Here is a 27,457-nt window from a genome sequence, read left to right as displayed (position 1 = left end):
GTCGTGTTATTTAATGTAACTTTTTTAAAGCAGAACGTCAGGTATTTTTGTATCGATACTTACTCAAGTTCAGAAACCCGTAAAATCTGGTGATTTAAACTTAAACACACACACACCGCTGATATGATAAAAGTGTCTTTATTAAAAAAAAACCCAGCTTAAATAGTCACAACATATGTTGAGAACTATCTGTAAACAACAAGCTTCACAGAATCACTGAAAGGAACACGAGCCCTTTATCAGCAACTTAATCTCTAAGGCTAATGCAAAGGTTTGTACCCCTGTGACACTTCTGGTCCTTTCACATTGATTGTTTCACAAAGATTTGGTCTTCTTTTGAAATGATGCAGGAAAACGCCAGCTCTGAAAATGATCCTGAGTTGCATAGATGAACACGTGATTAAGTGTTTTTGTGAAACTTTACGAGGAAGTGCTCGCCGTGCTCGTCAGTGAGTTTAACATTAAAGCTGCAATTTTTATTATCAATAGAAAATAAATTGCAAGCTATCTTTTTATAATCAATTGATCTTTTCAAGGAGAATGTCGAACGTCTGCTCGTTCCTTTTGTCTTTTAAGGAAGAGCTGTGTTTTGGACAAAAGAAGAAATTTAAAGACATCAATTTGGCTTCTCAGAAATGATGGCGAGTATTTTAACCTGAACAATTTTATCCACTTAACACACTTAAATCAGTCGTGAACACTTAAATCAAGCATAAAAATAAATAGCAGCTTAATAGATAATAATCTGTAGTTGCAGCCGTAGTTTAAATAAAGTAATGCAGGAAAGATATGGAATGATTTGTTCCATTTAAGACATGTTTAATTTAACATCACAGCAGAATACCTCCGATTATCAACCACATAAAGACATCCTATGAGTGTTTTCACGTCAAGGTGACAAAAAAGATGTTTTAAAGAACTAAAGTGCACAAAGCCTCTAATCCATCACTGTATAAACTCCAGAAATCTTGTCAAAATGTGGTTTTAACTTAAAAGATAAGATTTTAGAAAGTAAAAATACTGACAAACTTCAAAACGTGTCCTTGACGTTTCATGCTGCGACTCGCTTCTGCTGAGGTTTTTAATCCTCACCAGCTCAACACATAAAACTGTAGTGAAAGTGTATTTCTTTTTCTCCTCGCTTTCCTGAATCTAAACTCTTAGAAGTTGGAGAGAGCCAGCTTCCTTTTGACAACTTCTCTTATTGTTGGATTTTTTAAAAGAGGCACCATAAAAAGGCACAGAGAGAAGACAGAAGGCACAGCTGGAAGCACAGACCGTAGATATGAAGGCAGCAGTCCTCCAGTCTGCTTACACGAGGACATTAACACAATGTTTGCTAATAAATTATCCAGCGATGATTCTGAGCCATCAGGTGAGCTCTGTCTGCTTGGTCTGCGGAAGCAGCAGACCCACCAGTCCTCCGGTCAGCAGGAACGCCGACACCAGCAGGATCGGCACCGAACAGTTTGTGTCCACCAGATTTCCAAAGACTATGTTACCCAAGATCGCTGCCACCCGGCCCACGCCTGTGAAGAAGCCGAGGGCAGAGGACCTGAAAGAAAGACACCGGGACTTTAACTTCACAATTTTCCCTTAAAGTCCCAAGACTCCTGCTGATTTATTTTGTGGATTTTATTTACAACTACTAAATGTTTATCTGCTGAAAAAATTTGCGATTTTGGCGCCCTCTGTGGACAAGGCTCTCTTTGCTCCTCTTGCTTCATTTGAACGAGCTAATTTATCACTCGTTGTGAATATTCGAAGAGGAAAATGTAAACAAAAGCTCCTTCAGCCTGCGCTGTAAATCAGGTATTAAAAATAACAATGTAGAAATATATATAGACAGATATTTAGACAGGCTATTATTTTTTGGCCTTTTGCCTTTTTTAAATAGGACAGGGAAGATGGACAGGAAGGGGAGGAGTGAGTGGGGCTAGACATGCATCAAAGTCACGAGAGTTTGAGTCGAACCTGCGGCCGATGTGTGAAGGACTTTGCCTCTGTTCATAGGGTGCCTACTCTACCAACCAAGCTAAACCAGCGCCCTGTATGTCTGACTTTTGTAAGTGTCAAAGACGCTTTAGTATTAAATTAAGTCTGTTTCATAACCAGTTAAAGCTCCTCACAGTAAGTTTAATCATTGCACTGTGTACTATCTCCATTTTTTTCTGTCCTGTTTTTCCTGCTGTATAAAAAAGACAGCTAATATTTTATTTTGAAGGAAATAAAGTACTTCATCTAAATCTAGGCTGATAAAAGAAAAAGCAAAGAGAAGGAGGTAAAATACCACATCATACTGTAGGTGACAATATAAACAAATGACTGTGGTATTTTCTTTTAATTCGTGTTTCATTAGGGGATCTCGAAGAAGCGAAAATGTGGACAAAGGTTTGGGATCATGTAACTGAGTTTTATCAAAGTCGGTCTATAACACATTGGAGAAGAGGTAGGTAGGGGAGCTAAAGAGGTTTAAAAATACTGAACTTCTCCTTTAATCTGGCAACCAATTTTTGTTGATCCTAGGGATAAATAAACAAATAAACAAAAGAAAAGACAAAAAAAACAAAGTAAAAGAAAAAGTACCGTAGCTGTGTGGGGTAGAGCTCTGTTCCCACCACGTCCAGGGCGTTCCAGGCGATCACCGACACACCGCTGAAGACACACGACAGGATCAGACTCTGGTACTTTGTCTGGACCACGTAGATGAGGAAGACGCTCACGCTGGACACCAGCAGGCTGGAGGCTGTGACGCAACAAAGGACAGAGATTCATAGTCAGGAGGCAGGTTATTTACACTCCCAGCAGAATGACCTTCTGTTGGTGTAACAGGGGTCAGTTAATGATCAGCATGTGGTTAAAGTTATAGTTGGAGGTAGTTGTGAAATGATGTCCAGAACTTTTGGTATGTGTGTAAAAGGTATTAGTAACTATAACTAATCAGGCCTGAAGCTCAGTGTTGACAAAGAGTGCATAAAGGTTTACATACCGGATATATTACTCAGCATATATTGATCTTGAAGAAGAACACTTGACTTAAGACTTGGCTAATATACATTTATTTCGACGTCAGACTCACAGAGCAGGGCCTTTCCTCCCATGCTGTCCATCATCAGGATGGTGAAGATGTTTCCTGGTAGGTTTGAAGCAGCGATGATGAAACCCTCCATGTACACTGTCAGGAGAGGAGAGACACAAACAGGAAGGTCAGGTGAAATCAGGAAAAAGAAACACCTATTGGAGCACTGGTTTAGCTCAGTGGGTAGAGCAGGCGCCTTATACACAGAGGCTACCGTCCTCTGTCATGTCATCCCCCACTCTCGTCTCCCCACACTTCCTGTCTCTCTTCAGCTGCTGCCGTCGGGAATGCATTTTAGATAACATGTATGTGACAAATAAACCCAAGACTGGTTTTGTTCCAGAAGCCTTTAGGGCCTGTGTCCACTAATGGCGTTTTTTCTATAAATTTCTATACAAAATCAAAGCAGTTCAGCATTTTCAGTGAAAAAAATGCCCTCTGCCTCAGCCGTTGTTTGTCGCTGTTGAAAATAGTTCAACTTTCGGAACACTGCCACTCTTGTCAGTGTCACTTCTCCCTCACCGACCAATCAAAATCAAGAAGGGGCGGTACTTCTGGTATCAGCAACAATGGCGGAGAAGCTAATCCTTTCGTTTTTTCGAAGGTCTAGAGCTGCTGCTGATGCGAGGACATGATTCCTTTACATTGTTTTTACGTTAAATATAATATAATATAAAATATCTGTGAATTACATCAAATATTAAGCATACAGAGCAATTTAAAACAGACTTAACAGTCACCACCGAGGGAAGCAGTAGTGCTGCCGGACAACTTTTGCAGCAACAGTAAGCGCTCTGTTTGAGGTCGACTGAGGTTGTGGGCCCTGCTAGTGCAAAAGCACCATTAGTGGACACAGGCCCTTAGTCTCTTAAAAACTCAAAGTACAAGAAAAGGTCTGCTTAATACTCTCTACTTAATATATGCTTTGTGGTGGTGGAGTTTTGTTGGCCAGATATGGATTAGCCACTGCTATAAATCCTTTTTATTTAAGCACTTTCTAACACCCTATTTGTGCATGTATTTTTACATTTTCGTGTTTAAATGAACTGATTATGTACTTGTGTTTGCAGGCTCCCTTGTCCTGTTTTTCCCCTTGAAAGATAAATTTCCTTTCATTATCTATACCACATATCCTGTTCAGGGTATCCTGTCTTGTGTTACCTGCTTAGGGTCGCGGGGTGCTGGAGCCTATCCCAGCTGTAATAGGGTGTGAGGCGGGGTACACTCTTGACTGATCGCCAGTCAGTCCACAGGGCTGAGACACAGAGACAGGCAACCTTTCACGCTCTTACTGACACCTACGGGAAATTTGGAGTCACCAATGAACCTGACGAGCATGTCTTTGGACTGTGGGAGGAAGCCAGAGTACCAGGAGGGAACCCACACATGCACGGGGAGAACATGCAGAAAGGCCCACTTCGTCCAACCCCGGGTTTGAGCTAGGAGACTTCCAGCTGTGAGGCGACAGCGCTTACCACTGCACCACCGTGCAGCCCGAATTAAAAATTGAATTGAATTACATTACCACCACATGTCTAAAAATACCCTGAGCTCAGTGTTTTGATGGTGTTTTAATCATCATGTTTCATTTTGTCCTGTCTTAGGTAACCTTTGTTTTGAAAACCCCGCTACATGTGACCTCTTTTTTATCTTTAAACTATATCTTTTGAAATTATATGTTTATTGTTCAGAGTCACTTTATAAGAATATGAGGGAATTTAATAAGTCTCAGGTGGATGATGATGATTGTTAATTTTAACCTAATTCTCAAACTATATTTTCTTGTCTGAGTTAGCTTTAAGTGTGTGCTTCCTGTCCAGCCCTCTGTTTGCTGACTGGAAGAAGGAGGAGGAGGAGAGCTGACAGCAGTAAATAACATAAATTCTTTGTCCTCTTAGAAACAAACCTGCCGTCTTCACTGGGTAGCAGCTGTGGTTGCGCAATGGACGCAGTGTCTCGTTCATGCAGGGCGAACCGCCATTCTCGAGTCTCGCAAACAGCTCCGGGAACCACATCCACAGCCCGTAGTAACTATACACACACACAAACACACACTTTAGATCAGATTCTGGAGCACGATTAAGGCTACAGCAGGCATGTTTTTACTGCTGAACCATAGAGCTTGACCTTACACTAAAGCTGCAAATTAAAGATCTTTCTCAGCAGTGTTGTAACATGATTCCTGGTTGTTGAAGATAAAATGATATCGGTTATCTCTCACTGCCATTCAAAGCCGCAGAGCTGCCTGCTGTAGATTTATCACATCACTAGTGTTAAAAACACATTACAAGCTCGGAACTTGTGCACAATCCTGACAATAGAAAAATAAAGTCTGTATGTGGACGATGCAGATGGGATTACTCACCCAAAGGAGATGCAGAAGAAAATGATGAGCAGGACGATGCTCCTGATTCTGAGCGAACCCTGAAACATCTGTTTAATGGGCATCAGGGCCTGCAAGTCCAAACAAAGACATTATTTCTTATATCATCTGCAATTTAAAGAGGAATTATTAATCAGCACTAATCAAGAGAAGATTATCTGATTGCCAAAGGAATAAAAATATTTAATGTTGACTTCTTCCCAAGGCTGGATTACAAAAATGTGCTTCAACTGTTTTTTTCCTCCAAATTCATTGAAAATAAATTTTGGAATGTGCGAATCTAAACCACTATAAAAGCTTTTAGGCGTCATTCTTCATTCCTTTATCTTAAAGATGGTTTCCATTTGAAGGCAATGTTTGACCTTTACTTTATTGCTGTTGCATATTTATCAATCTACATGTTAAATCTAATAACCACACAGTAAAGCTTGTTTAAAACAAAAACAGTCACACAATGAATTAATAACGGGTAATTAGCATCCAGTTTAATCAGTTTTAATCAGTTCCAGCTTCTCAAATGTGAATGCTTGCTGCTTCTCTGATTTAAAAGCTTATTAATTGAATAGTTTTGTTGTTTTGCAGTAGACTGAGCACCGCAGAACGCCACAGGAAGCCTTCTCTACCTGTGGCCATCAGACTGTTTAACTCCTCTCCGTTTAGCAGGAGGAAAATTGAGCTTAAAGGATCTTTTCATCCTCAGTCCAATCCATCACCTGGTGCAGCTTCTCCATTAGAGCTACAATACAACTTCTAATATCATGTGCAATAACACCTTCTAATATAAGGTTATATTATGTTCATTATTATATGAGCAATATCTCCCTCAATATCAGAGGCTTTATTTATATTTATAGAGTGCATTATTATGTGCGATACTGCCACTTATTTATTACTATGTGGAAATTACTTAACTTTCACTGTCCGTGCAATAATTTGATTTTGTTTTCATTTCTTATTTTCACTGCAAATAAGACTGTCAATGTAACTGCCACCATTTCTTTTTACTAAGCTTTATTTTGTAAACATGTTATTGTACTATTGTTATCATATAAGGCGCTGTCTCTTGGCATTTAACCTCTAAACACTTTATATTTTATATTTCACTTATAATTGAGTTTTTTGTATTTCTCGTTTTTGTGCTGTAACTTTGGATTAACAAAGTTCTCTTCTATTCTATTGTAGGAGTATTTTAAGACTAAAGTAAAGTCTATTTTAAGACTTGTATTTGAAATTACAATGGCCATATTTGACTATTTTCTTCAGTTACTTGTTCATCTATAATAGCGAATAACAGCCTAAGTATTACGCTTTGGGACAAGGTAATATTACAGCATTGGCAAACTTTGCACATGAATTAGGACAGGGTTATTAACAGGGGCTTAAAAGGAGCTTAGCAGGTTTTTATGTGGCCCGATAGCAGCTTAATTCAACCGTGCTAATACAGATACAATAGGCATATGACATACGGAACTTGTGTATGACTCTTTGAGTCTATTACAGATGGAGAAATGAGCATCTCACTGGAATATATATAGCTGCATTAGACGAAAGGGTTCTGTCTCAGTCTCTCTTTTAGTCTCTTTTGTGTTATTACCTTTATCAAAGCACAGGCCAGCCCTCCTTTAGTTCTGGTCTCCTCCGGATCTTGCTTTGGGCCGGTAAGCAAAGCAAAGACCTTCAAAAGAGGTCAAGATGAGATTCCTTTAACTTCAGGTGCATTATTATACTGAAAAACAATGTTTTGGTTGTCTTCTGTTGTGTCATTAACATCTCTATCGTATGTTACATCAGTGATAATTTTCAACACTATACTCCTGTGTTTAATAACTGTGTAATTAAGCTAAAGCACATGAAATATGTACACAAAACAATGATAAAAGAGGCCTATCATTCACTTCGTACCGGGAAGTCCTTATCCTTCCCCCTCATGTTCAGCTCAAACATTTGTTGGAAGACACGCAGCGCCTCTTTCTCCCGGCCAGCCTGGCAAACACAGAGCACACATTTCATTGGCAGCTCAGAATAAATAAGCCGCCTGCAAAACACACAAAGCACCAGCCTCTAAATACCTCCATGAGGAACTTTGGGCTCTCGGGAAAGAGCAGCAGGAAGAAGAGGGCCGAAGTGAGGCTGGGAACTGAGCAGAGCACCACAAATAGTCTCCAGCTCTGAAAGTTCAGTGATCCCACAGTGAATTCTGTCCACTTTCTGGGAATCACCATCCAGGCCAGACCTGCAGATGTAAACACACACACACACTAAAACACAAGGAGCTATACACCGTTTATAATACCAGTGGTGCAAACACTTTTAAGACATTACATTAATCCTGCAAGACTAATATTGTTATATTTGAGTGAATCATGTGTGTTCACACCTGCGGCCACGATGTTTCCTGCCATCCAGAAAGTGGCCAGAGCGCTGATCATTGTGCCTCTCTTCAGTCGGGGCATAAACTCTGAGAAGTAGGAGAAGATAACAGGGATCGATCCACCGACCCTGCAGAGGGGGAAAGAACAGAGTGGATTCTTGAGCTATACACTAGAAATCTAATTAGTTTTGTTGAAAGTGATGAATTTTGGAGGCCTATTCTGGGATTATTAAAAACTACACTAGCTTGCCTTATTAGGGCAATATGAGGAAAGGTCAAACTTTCAATTTGATTACATTTTCTGTGATTGTTTCAAACTGTCTTTCCTGGAAAAAGGATTGTAAGCATAAAAACTGTGATCCTTTGGCTGCAGGTGCTTATCCATCCAAGCACCCAAGCATACTTCATTCAGTGTTTGGAAGCTTAAAGATCACATGCAACAAAAATAATGCAAAAATATGCAAAAATCATATGCGCACCCAATGCCGCTGATGAACCGCATCAACAGGAAGGCAGAGAACCACGGAGCCACGCTGGACAGACATCCGAACATCCCGTTGACTGTCAGGGAAATGACCAAGACCTTGCGGCGCCCCTTTTGGTCAGCCAAGTATCCCCACATGTAGCCGCCCACCATCATTCCTGGAAAACAGGACGCAGGAATATAACTTAAAGTTATAATCTAAAAGATCTGTTTCGTTCTCTTTGGCGACACCTATGAACGATAAATGGTAATTACGGGAGCACACTTCCCAGATATACAGACAGTGTTGCATGTGTGACGTCCACGGTTGGCTCCGGTTGTAACTCTTGATTTTCCTCGCTTACGGTCGCTTTCCTTTTGAGACTGTTTGCTTCATCTGAGCGTCGAATTTGTTTCTTTTTCTTTGGATTTTCACTTATTTTTGAGGTTGTATCTGTAGTCATCCATCTTTTCTTTGTTTGTTCAACAAATCAACCTATATTTACATTCTTCATATGTGTTTGTTTTTTTGTGTCTATTTTTAAGACACTCTATGCTGAAAAATGATGTTGTCAGTTAGCCTCCAAGGTTTTCATGAATTTGTAATGCTGCCAAGAAAAATGTGTTGACAAATTTTGTTTGTGTCTATTGTTTTGTTTGTGACATTCTACCAAGGTTAAGAGACATGCTTCTCTACTGCTCAGCAGGGCTGCAACTGTTAATCTTTTAGTCTACAAGAAGTTTATTACTTTCAAAAGATGCCATTCACTTCACTGGCTGTGAATGCTCTGGATTGAAGCTTGCCGCATTCACGCATCGGCTCATCCCGACTTCACGTTTACTTCCTATTAGGGAGCTGGCAGGAAAAATTCTGTTTAAAATTCGGGTCAATGGATTTTTGCGTTCTCACATGCAGCCTAGCTGGGGTAATATCAGGAAGTGTTTACAGGTGCATACACAGGGGCTATAGAGGTATGTCATTCAGTTCAAACTGGGAAGTTCTTTCGTTTCCCCCAAAAGAGAGAGATACTTCCGTCCTGCTCAGTAGGGCTGAAAATATTAATTGCTTAGTGTATAAAAAGTGAATAACTATGAGAAAGATGCAGTTGACTATTTCTTAGCACATGCAGTGATGTCATCAGTCTCATTTTTGGCCAACCAACTCCAAACCAAAAAGATTTCAAAATTACAATCATATATTAAAAGTCAAGTGACAAAATCTATTATTTAAGACCCTGCAACAAGAAAAGATTCTGCATTTTATGATAACTTATTGATTGAATGATTGTCATTTACCGAGGAAAATGCTGGCCGTCAGCAGGCCCATGTCTGAGGAGCTCAGCGACAGATCGCAACGCGCCGTTGGCAGCAGAAACGACACACAGAGAATCTCCACAGCGTCACTGGCATTGGCCCAACCACAGGCCACCAACAGTACATAGTGGAACAAACCAAAACCTGAGAACAGAGCAAAAAAGTGGATAAACAGAGACAGAAGTTAACTATTAAAGGGTCACCTGAGATCTCTGTTTGCCTGTTTGAGATATACTCAACTGGAATGTAGTCTAGCTGCCCTGCTGATTATGATCAACAACAACAAGTGGTAAGGAACATTAAACTTCCATTCTGTGAGGATCTATAACACTGTAATAATACTGTAAGATCTAATGTGACAGAAAATGAGTTCTTTCAAAATGATATCCAAAAATTTTATTTTGAATATGTTGTCACATTTTATAGTACGTACTGATGTTTAAGAAAAGCACAAAGATTAAAGCCAAAATTAAGTTCAGCACCATCAGACGACATATTACCTGCTGCCTCTACTGCTTCCTCATATGTGAATCTCCTCTGTGCAGCCTCGCTACCATCATTGTTGACACTTGATGTGCTCCTGTCGAAAATTATGACACCTGAAAAGCAGCAAAAAACAAAGAAGCAGGTCAAGTGAACCGAGTTACAGATACAAGGGATATTGAAGATGCTACAAAAACTTCAGACCTTCTTAAATGAGATGAAATATTAATGATAGCTGATGTGAAATCTGACCTCTTCTCTCACAGTGGAGTCATGTAGGGAACATTTACTGTAGTTAGTTATTGTTTTTTAAAATACATAGAATAAAGCGGGATTTTTTTATTAGATGAGAAACATCAGGTGGTCAAAATGTGTATCGGGGCGCTGATTTAGCTCAGTTGGCAGAGTAGGCGCCCCATATGCAGAGGCTACAGTCCTCGTTGCACTGATCGCAGGTTCGACTCCCACTCTGATAGCATTTGGTGCATGTTTTTATGCAGTTTGTAATCGATTGATCTTGTAGGAGCCATAAATTAGTTAATTCTGAAATAAGTACATTTTTATTATAGTATCATAGTTTTGATGGTATATTTAGGTATTCTGTTTCATTTGTGTTCAGGATTTTGTTATTTATTATTCTTTAGGTATCGCAAGGATTATGGAGATTCGGGTCACAATGGATATGGGCGGTGATAATCATAGTTAATAAATTCACCTTTTCACCTGTGTGGGGGGGAAAGAGGGCGAATTGGGTTGCTGTATTTTTTGTTGACCGCATTTCTTTTGATCGCTGTTATTACTTTAAGTATAGTTTGTGCACGTTATAATAACTTAATTCTTTTCATTAATAAATCCTTTTTTTTCAAACTTACTTTTGAATCTCAGCAAATCTTTTGTTAGCGCGTCACAGATCATCCAGGCTCAACCTCAGCCTCTAAGCGACTTTAAAGTTTGTTTCAGTCGCTACAGATCTGCTCATTATTTTCTAAGTAATCAATAAATTCTTTTGGCCTATAAAAAATAGCGAAACATGCATCACAAGCTTTAAATCCAAGGTAAGGGAAACCTCTTATGTCTTGTTTTGTCCAACCAACAGCTCAAAAACCTAAAGATAATACATTTACTATGATTAGAGTCAAGGGAAAAATGTCACATTTGAGAAGATAGGACCATAGCTGCTTTCTTTTTCTGTTTAACAATTAATCAATCAAAAGTAGGGAACAAAAGTAGTTGGTAATTACAGCGGTGTGCTCTGTACTTAATAGGAATTTAGGGGTATAAAAGCTCAACAGCAAAACAAGTTAATCCAGCCATGAGAAACCACAAAGATTGATGCCAGACATATTCTTAAGTAGCGGTACCAATACAACAGCATAATAATGAATTATACACTACAGGTGAAGTTTGGCATTCAAAAACTTAGTTAAGAAAGTATTATACATATTTGCAACAAAAAATAAGTAGCATATCAAGATTAGAAGCACTGGCTCTGCAGTAAAATTATATAATCTACTCTGACATAATAGGGTTAGTGTGTAACCAGTGTGTCTGGTTGAGCTTGTTTGAACTACTCTATTTGTGGCACAAAACACTTGGTTGTATCTTAAACCTTGTATTCTTATTAAATGTTTGTATATGTAAAATCTGAAAACTCACTACAGCTGTCAGATAATAAATAAGGGAGTGAAGAGTGCAATATTTACCTCTGACGTGTAGTAAAGCAGAAGTATAAAGTATTAAAAATAGAAATAGGACAAGTAAATATCCTCACAATTGTAATTCAGTGCAGTACTTGCACTAAATGCCCTTTCGGTCCTGTGTCATATAGCCTGAAAATAAGACCTTCAGATATGGCTGCTTGGATGAAGTATGTCGCACTGATAACAGTTTGTTTTGGTGGCTTTAAAACCGAAAATAATGTGTAACGTGTAGGTAAATGGGTTCAAAGCTACTGAAGGATATTTGCAGCTGTTTTGTGTTTATTGCTGGTTAAAAAAAAATACATCAAATGCAGTTAATGAAGAATTGAAGCGATACTGTGGCACGATTTTACCTTCATCCGAGTCCACCTCCTTCGACTCCTGTGAGTAACGGGTAAGAAGAGGCTCTCTTGCCTCAGCGTCTCCTTTATGCACGTGACGAGCCATCCCAAAAAGTCCGGACGCTTCTAATATGGGCACTGACTGAGCTGTGGGTAGATTATCTAAGTGCACCCCTGGTCCAGGTTCATGTCACTGTCTCCACCGCTGGATGTGTCTCATGACTGCCAAGCCTTCGGACTAGCTAACCACCTACCCCAGAAGCTAACCTGACAAGAAGAAGGAGGACCAGGAAGTAAAGAGACAGCGCGAGGGCGGCGGTTGGTTCGCACGTCTCGAGCGTCTCCTCCGGTCAGTCAGTCGGTTGTGTTTGTACTCAATCCTGAGCGGAACTGCTGCTACCACAGTGTGTTGCACTGCTTGAGCCTTAGTTAGCAGCTAGCTAGCTTACCGAGTCTGACCGTTTGTGTGCGCGCGGTGTGAGTGAGAGGGGAGCCGTTGACGTTGTGTTCCAAAAAAAAAAAAGATTGAAGATGGCGACCAGCTCGGAGCGCAGTCCTCCTCCGTTCCCCGACTCCGAGGACCAAGATGTGCTGGACTCTGAAGAAGTCGGAGGCCGAGACAGTGATGAGGACGACGGGGAGGACCTCTTCTTGAGCGCAGTATGTGTCTAACTTCACGCGAGCTTAAGCCGACCCTGATTAGCCCAACTGACATTAACTGTCATAGAATGTTGGAAGCTTAGCTAACGTCAGCGAAGAAAGCTAATGAGAAGCTTTTAGCAAAAGTTTGGTAAGGTAACATTTAGCTAGTTTAGCGTCGAGGAAACAGTCAGACAATAATGTTGACAGAGGTAACTGTCATGCCAAATAATGCAACACTTAGAGCATTTACTATAACTTAAATTACCAAAGCAATAAGGGAGATTTGTTTGAGGAAATCTGTTCCCTCTACCTAAAGTTTTCTGGCATTTTACAGCTTGTGGTGATCTTTGAAACCACTGCAAACGCCCATAGTGGTATTGATTTCTTCCTGAAAAAGTTGCAATGTGGAGTGCTGTCTCTCTGTGATTTAATCAGGTCGATTAGGACACCGGATGACACAAAATGCATCCAATACAGTTCCTATTTGTCTATCAAGAATATCTCTTGGCATCTCTCTCCCTGGTTAACTTGCAGTAAAATGTATCCTCTGTGCAGACTTTTTAAGGCCATGCAATAATAAAGAAAGCAGCAATCTCCAGAGAATTAGATATTTGTGGTTTTTTGACGGTTTATATAATCGAGGACGTGATTTTTGTTACTCATATTAATTGGTGGTTTTAAAATTCACACTCTTCACACTATTTGAATGAGCATTAAAAAGCTGGCTCGAGCAGCCTCCTGTCATGTGAGTGAACTGTGGTCACATGGTCAGAACCCGGATGTTTTCCCACAGTCAAAGTTCAGAGGAGAGATTGGAAAGTTGCTGTCTTTTGATTTTTTTTTTTTGCGCTGGACTGAACTGCTGTGCGAAAAAAAGCCATTACTCAGCAGTTATGCATGTTACACTTAACAGAGCCTTAAGCTGAAGTCATGTTTGTAGATGGACTAGGGAGTGGTTATATAAGGATTCAGAACTGCCTCATGCAATAAAAAGTAATTCACTCTTGCTTTTAGTTATATTGTAGTTGAATTGATATAACTTTTTTTTTTTTATTGGGTGACTGTAATTGTTTAAGACAGACCTGTCAGATGAATTTACGCACCCCTGAAATGGTTCTCACCTATCATGAAATTTTTGAGACTACTGATTGTTAAGAAGTAGATATTGTTACAACATTTTGTTCATTCAATTGAAGTTTCATTATTTAGGACGACTATGTCAACCATTTATCTGTAGCTTTTAGGTTATGTTCTTAACTGCTTTTCTATAAATTCAGCTATATCAGGTGTTTATCCATAACTTGTAACTGATGATAACTATTTAAAACGTTTATTCATTTAGCTAACTTTTTGAACTGTATAATTATTACTTTTAGCTAATTATTTCAACAAATTTAATACTTTTAGCTATCCGTTCCCAATATTTATCAATTTCATTAGCTAACTATTTCAGATATCCAATACTTTCAGCTTAAGAGTTCAGCCATTTATGCAATATATAAAGCTATCTATGAGTTAAGTTATCCAATTTATTGATTTATCCATTAGCCTACCTTTAGCTAATCATTTGAATTGTTTACCCATTTCTGGTAACTGCCCAGTTAGACTTCTGTCCTTGCTTTTTAACAATTCTTTACCAGTATGTGGTGTCCAAGTGTCAACTTTCAACACCCATTTATAGTGGCTTTACATTCTTATTTTAGTTTACATTTTTTATTTCTACTTAAAATGAACAGAGCAACTTCACAGTCTGTTTGCTAACACCAACCCTAACCTATAACAACTGCAGAATTACCCCCTGGGCCACAAGTACACCTCGATGAGACTCCCTGTTTTAAGAAACAGGGAGTATGACTCTAAAGAGTTTGTTAGCAAATACACCCCAAATCAATGATAGAACACTCAGTTGCCAGTTTATTAGATGCACATAGCTGAGAGGTTTTGTTCGTGTTTCAGAGGTTCCACTCGAGATCACTCCTCTTAGTATACCATAAACCATAAAATGTTTTTTTTTTTTTAACCTTTATTGAACCATTGAGTCCTTTTGAAATTGACAGCACACCAGTTACAGTTTCAAATGAACATAAAACACACAAGACCGAGAACACAGATTCAAGCACACAAGGAGAAGACAAAATCCAGCTCTGTGAAGGCCAATGCATTTGTCATTTATTTGTCATTTGATTTTTAACAGGGCCTTACATTTTTTGATTTGAAAGTGTCATGCACATTATCCCAAGTTCACAGAGCAAAGCAGAAAAAGATCACATTTCTTGAACCCTTGGAACCTGGTGAGAAAACCACCTGGTGGACTGTGACTAAAAACTGCTGCAGGTCTGGGTCAGGAGATTACATTAGAATGATGGCAGGTTACTCAGTTGTGTGAAATGCTTTCTAAAACCTCCCTAAATTTAAAAAAAAAAAAAAAAAAGACTGAACTTAACAACCTTTAGCAAAGTAAGATTTATTTCAGGAGTCCTTCCCCACAATGCCGTAGTGTTATTTTGGTGTACCTAATTACCTGGTGACCATTCAGTGTTTTCTTTGTGAGCAATGAAATAATGTTTCAGCATGACATTTCTTTTTTCCGTCACAAGGTACACACATTTTCCTTTAAAAGGAATCATTTTGTCATCAGCTACACACCCTGTAGCCTAGAAGGACAGAACATTGTTGTTTTTGTTGTTGTATTCTCCACAGAAAGTAGAGCTTTCGAAATTTGTCTGATGGCTGAGCTCAGAATCAAGTTGAACAACATCATGCAAATGAGTATAAAAGCAAACATCAGGCCGCTCACTCATTAATCCAGAGCAAAAACAGGTAGCCACATTCATGATGCACAAAGCTCACACTGAAGCCATCGTATTTGTTACAACTTGTTTGAGTCCCCAAGGCAAAAATACATTACAACCTTTAAATCTTAATGTGGTTGGCTTTCATTAAGGTTGGTGAGATGAGACCAGAGACATGCAGCAAAAACAGTTTATGAAAGTTATATGGCCAATGGATAATTGAAAAACTATTTGGACTGTCATGATGACAGTCACATAGACAACATGATACTACATAAAGAGAAAATGATTAGCTGTTAAATTCATTATGCCCATCCATTGGCATGAAGTTTATTGACAACTATTTAGACAATAAATTAGTTCTTTTAGTGATTGACAAAAAAAATTGTAACACATTCAATCATTGCAGTTTCTTAAATGTGCTGCCTCTTTCTGTTCAATAAAGAAATTAATATCTTGTCATTGACATATATTTGAGTTTTGGACTGTTTGTCTGACAAAACAAGCTGCTAGGTGACATCACCATGATCTTCTTTTGCTATTTCCTGATCATTTTTGGCTTGGCGATTACTCTAGAAAATTATTAGGTAATTGTAATTTGCAGCCCTTTTAAAATACTGTAAATTTAATCATTTTCTCCCATTTTCCCATTTCCAGAGCAACCCTCCATTGATCGACATGGACCCCACACTGCCACCAACCAGTCAACCCAGTGATGTTTTAATGGAGCCCCCCAGTGACATCATGAATGAGCCCTTAATCGAGCCCATAAGCAGCCAAACACAAAACAAACCAGAGAGTGAAGCCATCAGCGAACCCTCAGATGATTTCGTCGACCTAACAAACAACATAACCGACTCTCCTGATGAATCAGTCGAGGCAGAAAGTGCCGTTGCTGATGCAGCAAAAGACTCAACTGAAATCCCTTTAGATGAACCCTCAGAAGAATTTGTCGACATATTTGGAAGTGAAACTGAAGCCCCGCAAGAGGAAGTTGCGGTAGCAGATATGGAAGCGTTGGAAACAGAAATGAATAAAAGTGAAGTGATCAGCGGTGTTACAGATCCACCTGGTGATGAGGACACAGGAAGTGATGCTGAACAGGAAGCAGAAGAAACTACAATTGCTCCAGTTATCGACCTCAGTGTTGATTTGCCAGCCACAAACACAGAACAGCCACCTAGCAGTGACACATTTGTTGACCCTTTGGTTGACCTCCTTAGTGATGCGCCACCCGCTGCTGAGGCCACAAAACCAAGCCGGGCAACAATGGATCTGTTTGAAGATGAGGGAAGTGACTTGTTCACAGAACCACGGCAGACAAAATCTGCCAAGCAGCCACAGAAAAGCCTCTTTGGCGAACCTGATGAGGATCTGTTTGATGAGCCACTCGGTGCAACCTCAAAGAAAACCGTCATTAAAGAGCAGAAGGAGAAAACTGTCACAACCAAAGCTGCTGGGGAGGTTATCATCTCAGGTGGGCCTCTCCTGGACAGCAGTCCGACAGAACCTGCTGATATTTTCACTGAGGAGGCTGTCACCACAGTGCCCATCATCACAAACGCCAGCGCCGTCAGCTCCAAGAGTAATGGAGTCCACTCTGAAGAGGAGCCAGACATTTTTGCAGGTGAGAACGCTTTTTGTCCTCTTATGTTAAATTATCAGGGTTGTAGGAGTTAGTGGTCTATGGACTTTAGTAACTAAAGGAACATTCTCATTAAGTACATTTAGAGCAGTTTATTCAGACCCTGAAGTGTTTATCCTCTTATTACAATTATTTTGGACATGTGAGAACTGTTACAATTCACATGAATAACTGAAAGTTGAGAGGAAAGTGTTGTTTTGCATTCAGTTTCAGCAAGAGATCTTTTTGGAAAAAATAACACCTGAAGATACTACATTAAACAAAACACCAGATGGTTCACAAGAGGGCATATCAGACAGTTATTTTCTGCTGTGTTTTTGGAGTTATGTTTGCCCTTTATTAAATATTGGATGGTAGAAAGTGAACAGGAAATGAGAGGAGACAGATGGAGGATGACACGCAACAAAGGTTCATGGACAGACTCGAACCAGGGATTCATTTCATGTGGAGCATCTTAAACCCACTAGACCCATCTGTTTTCTTCAAAGAATACTACTTCACACATTCTTCTTTCTTGTCAAAACCGGTCGCATAACTTTACCCACAATGCAACTTGATCACTGGCAGTGCAGCCAGTGCTATCACTGAGTTATGCTAGTTACAGCTACAGAAGCCTTGAGCTGCTTGCCTCAAGCAGATATGGAGAAAGGATAACTGCACACTTCAACATTTTTTAAACAATTTTAAACTTGTACTTCTTAGTGCCTTGACTCATGTGACATCACTTGAGGGAGGCGATGTATCAGACTAAACGCAGCTTGCTCTGCATCCACAAAAGCCTTTTATGCAACTTTTGAAAACACACTTTGATGGGTACAAACAGGGGAGTTCCTCTTTAACTCATTTTAAAAACAACAGAGAGACAAATGACAAAACGGAAACATTGGTCCTGCCTGACTGAAGGCCATTTTGTTTCTGTTCCCCCACATGACCTGTCACTTAAACAATAACTGAGGTACTTGTGACTTCAATTTAGGAGCACTTGTCTGCTGGTCTCAGTGAGTAATATTAAGCTTCAGGCTGAAAGCAGAAAAGACAAACTGTAGGTGCACTGGGTTCATCTGTGCATGAACTTGAATATTTATTAGTGTCAGGTCAAGGTTAGAAGCCTTATTGCCTCTCACAGAATGTGTTGCTCTTTAAGATGAAATCCTGTTTACTCTTCTCTCAAAATACCACTCAGAAAAAATATAGAAACAAGATATTATGTAATCCAATACACACCTAAAAACTAGTCGAAATCTTGCACACGGTTAACACAGCTAAAAGAATCAAACTATGCTTGCAGTGTGTATGAGTCCAGAACTGACACTTATGAAACCTGCAGTTCAGAGGGTGTGGCGGGTTAGCCATTAATTGTGTTTTTTGTGGTTTGTCACCGGCCTCCTTCTGTCCACATGAAGATGTGTCAATGAGAATAACACTAGTAAATCCCACAGTACTCCTGAGGAAAAATGGGTGTTGTTAAAAAACTAAAATATTTAGGATGAAAAAATGAAGTACAATTCAATAAACGTATGAATAAATACATTATTGCTGTTAAATAAGTCTGTATTTTTCTTTGTCCAGTAGTACAGAAAATACAACTGTTTGCCTTCAGAAGCTGTATGTTTCTCCCACATTGACAGTTGTAGTACATTTTTATACCGTAGGTAGGTGCATAACAGGGCCAGGACAGTCAATCTTTTTACACATTTCTATTCAGTGTGTAATGACCATAGACTGAATTCTACTTTGTTACTTTTCCTCCCCTACCAGAAGCCACAGTGGAGCTCTCTCTTGACAGCCCGCGGGACGAGAGAAAGAAGGATGCGACAGCCAAACCGTCTGTGTCCGCCCCCTCTCTGTCAGCTGCTGCCAGCCTGGCCAAGCCACAGTCTGCTGCCCTGGAAGAGGTACGGATGCATATTGAATCCCAGAGTGAAATTCACAGCGTATGTGCAGCATAGTTACTACTGAAAAATGCTCAGGGATTTTCTCTTTCATTTAGTCTTCCGACCACTCAAAGCTGCATTTACACTACATGTCACATTCACCCTCTCCCACACTGATGGCAATTCATACCCGTTGGCTATGCCACCAGGAGCAAACTTTGGGTTCAGTGTCTTGCCCAAGGACACTTCGACATGTGACTGTAGCAGTCAGGGATCGAAGCACCAACCTTCCAATTGAGCCGACTGACTCTACCACTGAGCCACAGCTGCCCAATAAGTGCTTGGTAACAGCAGATCATTGTGAACAGTAGTGTTTGACTTTCTGTTTACTGTTAATTTCAGTTGGAAGAAGAGGAAGAAGAAGAGCAGGAAGACAAATTTGACATCTTTGTCTCTGTCAAAGACCCTGAAAAAATAGGTGAGGCTTACAATGTTTTTATGGTTGGAAAAAAATCATGTACGTTATATTATCACAGTGAGGATACAAATTAACTTGTGCACTGTAAACCTCAAGTAAGCAAAGGTTATTTCTGAGGTGTCCTTGATTTTAAACTCAAAGGACCTGTGAGACAGACCAGTGATAAAGTATTTTGTCCTAAATTCTCTTCTGTAAACATTTAAGCAATTTCTGTCTTATTTTTATTGCACAATCTCACTTCATTTTCCCTTTTTTTTGCAGGGGATGGGATGAACGCCTATATGGCCTACAAAGTATCCACACAGGTAAAACATACATTAATATACAGTGTTTAACTTGAAGTCATTTATCTTTGGGAAATAGGAAATACTGGTAAATGTATTATAGAAAAAAAAACTGGCACTGGTCTCAAAGGGGCAAACATATATTACATCAGAATGTAATACTTGTAATTGACCAAACTAATATTGTGTGAACTGTGTTTCAGACCACACTGGCCATGTTTCGCACCAAAACCTTCACAGTGAGGCGACGTTTCAGCGACTTCCTCGGCCTCTACGAGAAGCTCTCTGAAAAACATGGACCAAATGGATTAATTGTGCCTCCTCCACCAGAGAAAAGCATCCTGGGTAGGCTGATTTCACTGCTTCCTCTGATACTTTAACTCTAAATATTAAGCCCTTTTTACACTGCGGTTCTGCCTCAGCACCGTAACGAAGCTCTGTTGTCATTCAGCCTTTGCCATTTTACATTTGACCGAGCAACGCCGTCGTTAAGCTGCTCCAGTGTGTGTTTTTACATAGCGTGATGTGCGAGGTGCAAACAAACAGCGCATGCTTCAAATACAAACACACTGCGCTGTTCCACCCTGCCGGCTCCGCCATTTACACAGACGCTGTTTCACCTCTTTTGCACCTCCTTTACTACCTCCGACGCCGGTTCAGAGGTGGAACAACTTCACCCCACAATTACGCTCCTCTGTGTTTTACGCAGAAGACGGACGCAACAACGTAACAGGCGTAATAATCCCGCCTTGAACTGGCAGTGTAAAAGGGGCTTTAGTCTTCAGCAGCTGTAAGAATGGATGTTGTCTTGTGCAGGAATGACAAAGGTGAAGGTGGGAAAGGAAGATTCCTCATCTGCAGACTTTGTTGAGAGGAGAAGAGGCGCTTTAGAGAGGTAAGGGAGCAGGGAGGAAATCAAAGCTGCATCGTGACGATTCAGTTACAATTATCGTGTTCTTTTTGTCAGGAGAAAATTTAGCCTTTCATCAGATACTCAGAAAAAAAGGTGTTCTCTTGATTGACAGGTATCTCCAGAGAGTGGTAAATCACCCGTCACTTATCCAAGATCCTGATGTCAGAGAGTTCCTGGAGAGGGATGAAGTAAGCTCAAATTGAGTTTGTATTGCCTGATTAAATTTGCCTCATTAATATATAAATACAAATAAGTGAGACAAAAATGTTATTTTTTAATCCTGGTGATATACTTTAAGAACATAAGACTGTCTGGCACACAACTCCACCACATAATGATTTTCTGATTAAATGATCTTTTTGCATCCAGACATATGGGGTCAAAGGGAACACTGTCTTCTCTGCCATTTACATCGTGTGTCTGAAGTTTTACGATATTTATTTAGCTGTATTATAATGTGTGTGTGTGTGTGTGTGTGTGTGTGTGTGTGTGTGTGTGTGTGTGTGTGTGTGTGTGTGTGTGTGTGTGTGTGTGTGTGTGTGTGTGTGTGTGTGTGTGTGTGTGTGTGTGTGTGTGTGTGTGTGTGTGTGTGTGGTCAGTTGCCAAGAGCTGTGAGCACCCAGGCTCTGAGCGGCGCCGGCTTCCTGAAAATGATCAACAAAGCAACAGATGCTGTCAGTAAAATGACCATCAAGATGAATGAGTCAGACGTGGTGAGTTCATTTCTGCTCTTCACAACCGTTTTCATTCCCAGGAATTGACTGCTGCTTAAATGTTTATATTTTCAGGTTTCTTTATTCCTCTGTGACCAAGAGTTAGACATCTTTAGGTTGTGGGGAAAATAAGACAGTTGGTGTCGTCCTTTCTGCCTTTGGGAGACACTGATTGCCATTTTTCACATTTTCTGATGTTTTATAGACCAAACACCTAATCCATCAGTCAAGAAAATATTCCACAGGTATATAAACAATGAAAATAGTCTTTGGTCTCAGCCCTTAATGTCAACATAGTTCAGTAAATACTGAATGTGGGGCAACCAGTCGCACTGATCAAAGTTTGTGTATAAAAAAACTGAGCTCAGATCAAAGGTGAATCACTGTCTAAGCTCGTGAAAACAATCAGATTACTTATATCTTTAAATAAATGTTTATTCTTGCTGATTAAAGTGTTCTTTGCAGCTTAAAGCCTTTACAGTAAGCTGAAAGCACCAAAAGCCCTGTTTCCACCTGGTATTATTATGTCTTGTGTGATCAGGTCAACAACCACAAGTACATGTGTAATCACATCCAGATGCATTTATGACAAACGGAGGACATTTTTTGATAGTGTTCGTGCATATTTGTCCTTGGACACACATAAGGTTGCTTAGTCTCTGCAACCCGGGCAACAATGACAGGAAGAGACAGATTGTGTGATTTTGCCTGAAAACATTTACATGTGGAACTCACAGGGGTCTGGATTTTGTGGTTGTATTAACGGTGTGTTTTGCTGCAGTGGTTCGAGGAGAAGCTGCAGGAGGTGGAGTCAGCAGACCAGCAGTTCAGGAAGCTCCACGCGCTGGTCGAATCTCTGGTCATCCACAGGAAAGGTTTGTTTTCTTCCTTCAAAACACTATAAGAAATGCCTTCATTTAATGTTTGATGCTGATTATTTGTCAGACAAATTTATTGATAGGCGATCAGACATGAGCTGGTATTAGAAACTTTAAAAGTGCAGGAAAATGTATAGCTTCCTTAAACAAGTTTCATGGGAGATTTGACCAAAGTTAAGTTTGTGCTCTGCCTCAATTAAAACCTTTACCCTAAATCTCTTAGTATAAATACATAACAGTAATCTTCTCTAAAGCCTAAATGGACACAAGATTTGTGCTTGACTTGCTTTTTTCCTTTCAGAGCTGTCATTAAACACAGCCAGCTTTGCCAAAAGCACTGCCATGCTGGGCAGCGCAGAGGACAACACCGCTCTGTCCCGGGCTCTCTCTCAGCTGGCTGAGGTGGAGGACAAGATGGAGCAGTTACACCAGGACCAGGCCGCAAACGACACCTTCAGCTTTGCTGAGGTCATTGCAGATTACATCCGCCTGCTCGGAGCCGTGAGGGTGAGAAAATCTGAAAATCAGTTTGAGTCATTTCAGGACGTCAAAGCTAAATCCGCTTCTAGATTACTTTTGTAGGGTTTTGGAGGAGTTAAATTTCATTGCAATCTTGAAAACATCAAGCCTATAGTGACATCTGTCTCCTGGGTTACTAACATTTACAGTGAGATTTAGTGTTTGTGTTGAATCCTCCTGAGGAGAATCTGAAAAACTAGGGCAGTGAGGATGGTGGGGTTGATCAGTTGTATTTGTAGTAGACGGAGGGTTGCAGTATCAGAGTGCTGTTGTACTGCGTTGTCTATATCATTCAGTATTCTATTGTGGTTAATTAAACGGATTACACGCCTCTACAACAAGCATAATGTCCTGTCACAACAACAAAAGGCTGTTTTGAACAAGAGCCTGAGCCTTATCTCTAAAGCAAACATTATCCAAACATAAACATGAAATGATCCTGACCTGCAGGGGTCGTTTGATCACCGGATGAAGGCGTGGCAGCGCTGGCAGGATGCTCAGGCCGCTCTGCAGAAGAAGAGGGAGACCGAGGCCAAACTGCTGTGGGCCAACAAGCCGGACAAACTTCAGCTGGCCAAAGAGGAGATCGCTGAGGTACGATACAGGCCAAAACCAACACAGTGAAAATAACCGTTGCAAGGCTGGAGTTTGATTTGATCGAGAACAATCTTTGAATAAGGAATGAACCACATGAAAAGCTTTCATACTGTTCCTTTCATGAAGATTGAAATTAGGATGAGGATGATTCTTAGTCGGACTATTGTGCTACTGAGACGCTTTAACTTTCTGTATAATTTTGACTCAGACACCCATCTTAAACTCACCGAGACTGTCAATTTTATCACTCCTTTTCTCTTTTTTATTAAATCCTGGCTTGACTGGGCTTCTGTTTGACTTGTCTCTTCTTGTTTAGTGGGAGGCCAAAGTGACGCAGTATGAGAGAGACTTTGAAAGAGTTTCTGCTACTGTGCGCAAGGAAGTCGTCCGCTTTGAGGTACCAATGTTTATCCATGTTGCGTTCACATCTGTTACCGGACTGCTGAAATTGTTACGATGGCTGAGTTTCTTTTGATTCAATCTTACAGAAAGAAAAGGCCAAGAATTTCAAAAGACAGATAATTAAGTACTTGGAGACGCTGCTTCAGTCTCAGCAACAGGTGAGTGTCTCTCTAGTCAAATGTGAATGTTTCATATCTCCTTAATCAAATATTCTTCTTGACAAAAGAGGTTTGTGTAGAATATTAAGTAGTTCTGATATTGTAAAGGGCAAAAGTAGGGCTTCAAGTAAAAATGTATTTTAATGTTACATAAAAGAGCCCAAAGTAATGGCTTTGAACTGCTTTTATGTCCAAAATGTATAAATGAGAAAAGCAGCAAATATTCTGTTTTAGAAAGTCGATTCCATTGGTTGTCTTGTATTAGATAGGACAGATGAAGAGAGACAGGGAAGAGAGAGGGGGGTTTACAAATGGCTGAGGGTCTGAGTTGACCCGCGGCCGATTGCGAAGACGTTGCTCCACCGACTGAGCTAATCCAGCGTCCCCTATGAGCTTTCTTTCTATTGGCAGATTGATTCAGAACTAAGAAAGATGCAAAGTGATCTGTTGTAAATCCTAAATAATCTCTGCTTCTCTTCCTGACTCTGTTGTCTCTCTTTTTTCCAGCTGATTAAATACTGGGAGGCTTTCTTACCAGAAGCAAAAGCAATCGCCTAATGATGTACACCAGCCTTTTGGACGCTGAACAGGCTGCCTTTTTCTTATACACTTTACCTCTTGCCTTTAAACCAAGGAAAATGCATTGTAAAGGGAGATACAATCAGCCAGTTTTTTTAATCACCTTTAACATATAGCTCTGTATTCTATTGTATTAATAATTGTATATTTTCATTTAACCTTTCACAAATATTTTCTTATTAGATGAAAAGAGTTTGCATATACAAAGATATGGATGCGCGGAAAGAGAGAAGTGTAGAGACGAATTATTCCATTAATTTCCACCAGAGAAGGGAAATACGCCGAGTGTGCTGTTCTCAGGATTTCCTCCCTCGTGTGATCAGGAGCTCCTTCACATCAGCAGTGGTTAAGTGTTTACAGCGGCTGCTCTCTCATCAAATCTTTCTGGGGACCCAGATGTAGAAAGTGGCCAAGAGTCTCACTCTGTTTCTTCTTTTTTTTTTTAAATGAGTCAAAGGGATAAAATAACAGTTAAACGAATAAGAATTGTGAGCACTTCCACCAGGTGGATAAAGTACTTAATTACCAGCCGTTTTTTTTCTTTCTTTCTTTTCTTTCAGACTTTTGATGCTGAGGGGAGGGGCTGCAGGGTGTTAAGAGGCATTAGATTAGCAGGGTCTACAGCTGTGGTCAAGGGTTGCATTGTAGGTCAAGCTTTTGAGTTTAACGTTTTAGATTATGATTTCGATCATTGTGCAAACTTTACTCGTGTAACTACACATCTCTGTGCCTTTTCAGTCTGAAATGTGTTTTTTGGTATAATCTAGTTCGGGAGAAAGTTGGACACAGTGGTGGTCAGTGCAGAAGCTCGAGAACAGTTACTTTCAAAACAGCCATAATGATACAATAATGGTCAATAATAAGGTTGGAGAATAATACTGGTGCTTTCATGTTTCAGCCCATTTACTACAAATGAAATGTTTCTTTCCCTCTTTATTCTTGCTTAGTACTCTGCAAAGACCTGCAGAGACATGACATATAAACTCTGACAGAGAACTTCATGTCTGAATCTGTTTTTTTTCAAAGATGCATCATCGCTGTTCTGTAAAGCATTATAGTCAAGTGTCAGTTGACACTTTTTAGAGCGTTACCAAGTTACAGTGACAATAAGCGCTTACATGTGCACTGTATGAATCGGCCTTCTCAAGCTTGCTTCAAGTCTCTACTTGTGTTGTAGCAGTTTCACTTTGAAACTGAAGGCTGCCTGGGCGATAGGATTCTGCATCCTGCTTTGACGTTTGGTTGGGAGTAGTATTAGTGCAGCAAATTTAAAGTTATTTTTGTAATTGTTTAATCACAATAATATCACAAACAATAAAAGAATGTTTCCTAGACCTCAAGGGGACGTCTTCTAATAGTTATATTTGACTTTGTATAAAGGTGTTACAGCACTTTGGAGCAATGTTTTTAGGTTTGCCTTACCGTCTTTGTTAGTGTTCTTGATACTCTGGTGCTCCTGCTGATGTTCAGCTGTCGATAGAAACACGCAAGGAAACGCAGCAATGTGCCAAAAAAGGCAAGGATGGAGATGACTGCTAGCTAGTAACTAAATAACGCAAACTTCGATTTCAAAGTCTTCCCCCCCAAAAAAGGCTTTGCAAATGTTTTATTTGTAAGGAAATGCATTAAATACCTCTGTTGGACCTCTTTTAGACAAGTGTATTTTGTGGGAAACGGTGAATGTAAACATAAGTTTGTTTACCTGAAGAAATCCACAGGGTACCTTTTAGTCTACCATAAAACAGAGAAAAGAAACAAACATTTGATGTCGTTGAAACAAGTTGGGGATTACTTGGCTGTTATTTGGAGTATGTGTGATTTGTAGTAAATGGGCAACAACATGCAAAAGAAAAAATACTGAAATGGTCCTTTAAAAAAGCACCAGGACTGGGCTATTAAGGCTCTCTTGTAGGCATGAGATTAATGTCGAATACTGATGTCATCATGAACTTAATGCTTCCCTGAAACCTCAGTTCAGTTTTAAAATCAAACAGTAACAAACCTGAATCATAGCTTTCATGTGACAGGGCTCCCATCTTTTGATTACAGCTTTAAATCACATGTGCACACACTTTAATTGAAACCATGTAGTGATGAGCTTCACTGTGTCATCTGTCGTCATCACGTAACCTGCAGACATTTCTGTGCACCTTTTTTGTTTGTTTTATTTTTGACAGTTAGATGCTTGCCTGTTTTCAGCTGTTTCAAACAACACTCGAATAAACGGGTTGTTGGCGTGGCTCATACTGTACGTCTTCATCTCTTGTCAATGTGCAGAGCAATGTCAGCAACGTGCACTGTGTCATAGAAATTTCTTTCAAAACAAATCAATAAAAGTTGCACTGTTTACACTTAGAAATTTCAGTAAGAACTTGAGACTGCAGTGTCTTATTTCTCCACTTGTGTCATGTTTGTTTACCGTTTCGTTAGGTACTTATAAGCATAGATATTTAACTCATATCTATAGTTATAACAACATCTAGAACTGGAGTCTGTGGGAAAAGATTTCTGGAGACAATAAAATGGTAATCACACCTGATTTTTACCCTTTTACTGATCAAATCACTGAACATTGATTAAAGTACTACTATATCTGACATTTAATTTGTTGCAGCAGTTGTCAAGACGCCATCTATGCATGCTAGAATGGCAGAACTTATCTCTGCTAAACATAAAGAATAAAAGGGAACAACCTATTTTCTGGGGATAACAGCTTGTTACTACCTCATTATTCAGAGGCAAAACAGCCTGTAATGTTGGGATAACGGCATAGATAAGAGGAAATAATAGCAAGCAGCCTTTCTTAGCAAGAAATTGCAGATGAACTATGCCAGTTAAATTAAAGATCA

The 27,457-nt window shown here is 39.8% G+C and overlaps 2 protein-coding genes across 2 annotated transcripts; one reads left to right on the top strand and one right to left on the bottom strand.

Annotated features, from left to right (window-relative positions):
• Positions 1-125: 125 nt before the first annotated feature.
• On the bottom strand, positions 126-12,393 carry sv2 (synaptic vesicle glycoprotein 2). Its single transcript, XM_069686597.1, has 13 exons — positions 12,147-12,393; positions 10,111-10,209; positions 9,593-9,754; positions 8,313-8,475; positions 7,840-7,961; positions 7,532-7,695; positions 7,365-7,445; positions 7,057-7,137; positions 5,445-5,533; positions 4,986-5,110; positions 3,080-3,175; positions 2,587-2,746; positions 126-1,555 (listed from the first exon to the last, which is right to left on the bottom strand). Exons 1-13 carry the CDS (start codon positions 12,238-12,240, stop codon positions 1,372-1,374), a joined length of 1,620 nt encoding a protein of 539 aa, XP_069542698.1. The 5' UTR covers positions 12,241-12,393; the 3' UTR covers positions 126-1,371.
• Positions 12,394-12,458: 65 nt separating this feature from the next.
• On the top strand, positions 12,459-26,463 carry snx1a (sorting nexin 1a). The gene is made up of 15 exons (XM_069686385.1): positions 12,459-12,794; positions 16,226-17,195; positions 18,972-19,108; positions 19,490-19,565; positions 19,827-19,870; positions 20,053-20,194; positions 20,666-20,744; positions 20,875-20,950; positions 21,362-21,475; positions 22,257-22,350; positions 22,655-22,860; positions 23,323-23,466; positions 23,786-23,866; positions 23,958-24,029; positions 24,537-26,463. The coding sequence occupies exons 1-15, from the start codon at positions 12,666-12,668 to the stop codon at positions 24,585-24,587; spliced, it is 2,415 nt and encodes an 804-aa protein (XP_069542486.1). The 5' UTR covers positions 12,459-12,665; the 3' UTR covers positions 24,588-26,463.
• Positions 26,464-27,457: the final 994 nt, after the last annotated feature.

The sequence above is a fragment of the Semicossyphus pulcher genome, unplaced genomic scaffold, assembly GCF_022749685.1.
Source record: "Semicossyphus pulcher isolate SPU_LCO1_2020_fin unplaced genomic scaffold, fSemPul1.0.p SCAF_8, whole genome shotgun sequence".
NCBI lineage: Eukaryota > Metazoa > Chordata > Actinopteri > Labriformes > Labridae > Semicossyphus > Semicossyphus pulcher.
The sequence above is the reverse complement of the archived record's forward strand: the minus strand, read 5'-3'. Positions and strand labels throughout refer to the sequence as shown.

What these genes read in the sequence shown, in the direction of transcription:
- sv2 (XM_069686597.1), bottom strand. Translation starts at nt 12,240, where the DNA reads ATGGCTCGTCACGTGCATAAAGGAGACGCTGAGGCAAGAGAGCCTCTT. An exon ending in GGAAGCAGTAGAGGCAGCAG is followed by an intron (nt 9,755 to 10,110) that starts GTAATATGTCGT and finishes CTCTGTTCTCAG; the next exon opens with GTTTTGGTTTGTTCCACTAT. An exon ending in AGGAAACATCGTGGCCGCAG is followed by an intron (nt 7,696 to 7,839) that starts GTGTGAACACAC and finishes TTACATCTGCAG; the next exon opens with GTCTGGCCTGGATGGTGATT.
- snx1a (XM_069686385.1), top strand. Translation starts at nt 12,666, where the DNA reads ATGGCGACCAGCTCGGAGCGCAGTCCTCCTCCGTTCCCCGACTCCGAG. An exon ending in GGAGCCAGACATTTTTGCAG is followed by an intron (nt 17,196 to 18,971) that starts GTGAGAACGCTT and finishes CTCCCCTACCAG; the next exon opens with AAGCCACAGTGGAGCTCTCT. An exon ending in CCTACAAAGTATCCACACAG is followed by an intron (nt 19,871 to 20,052) that starts GTAAAACATACA and finishes ACTGTGTTTCAG; the next exon opens with ACCACACTGGCCATGTTTCG.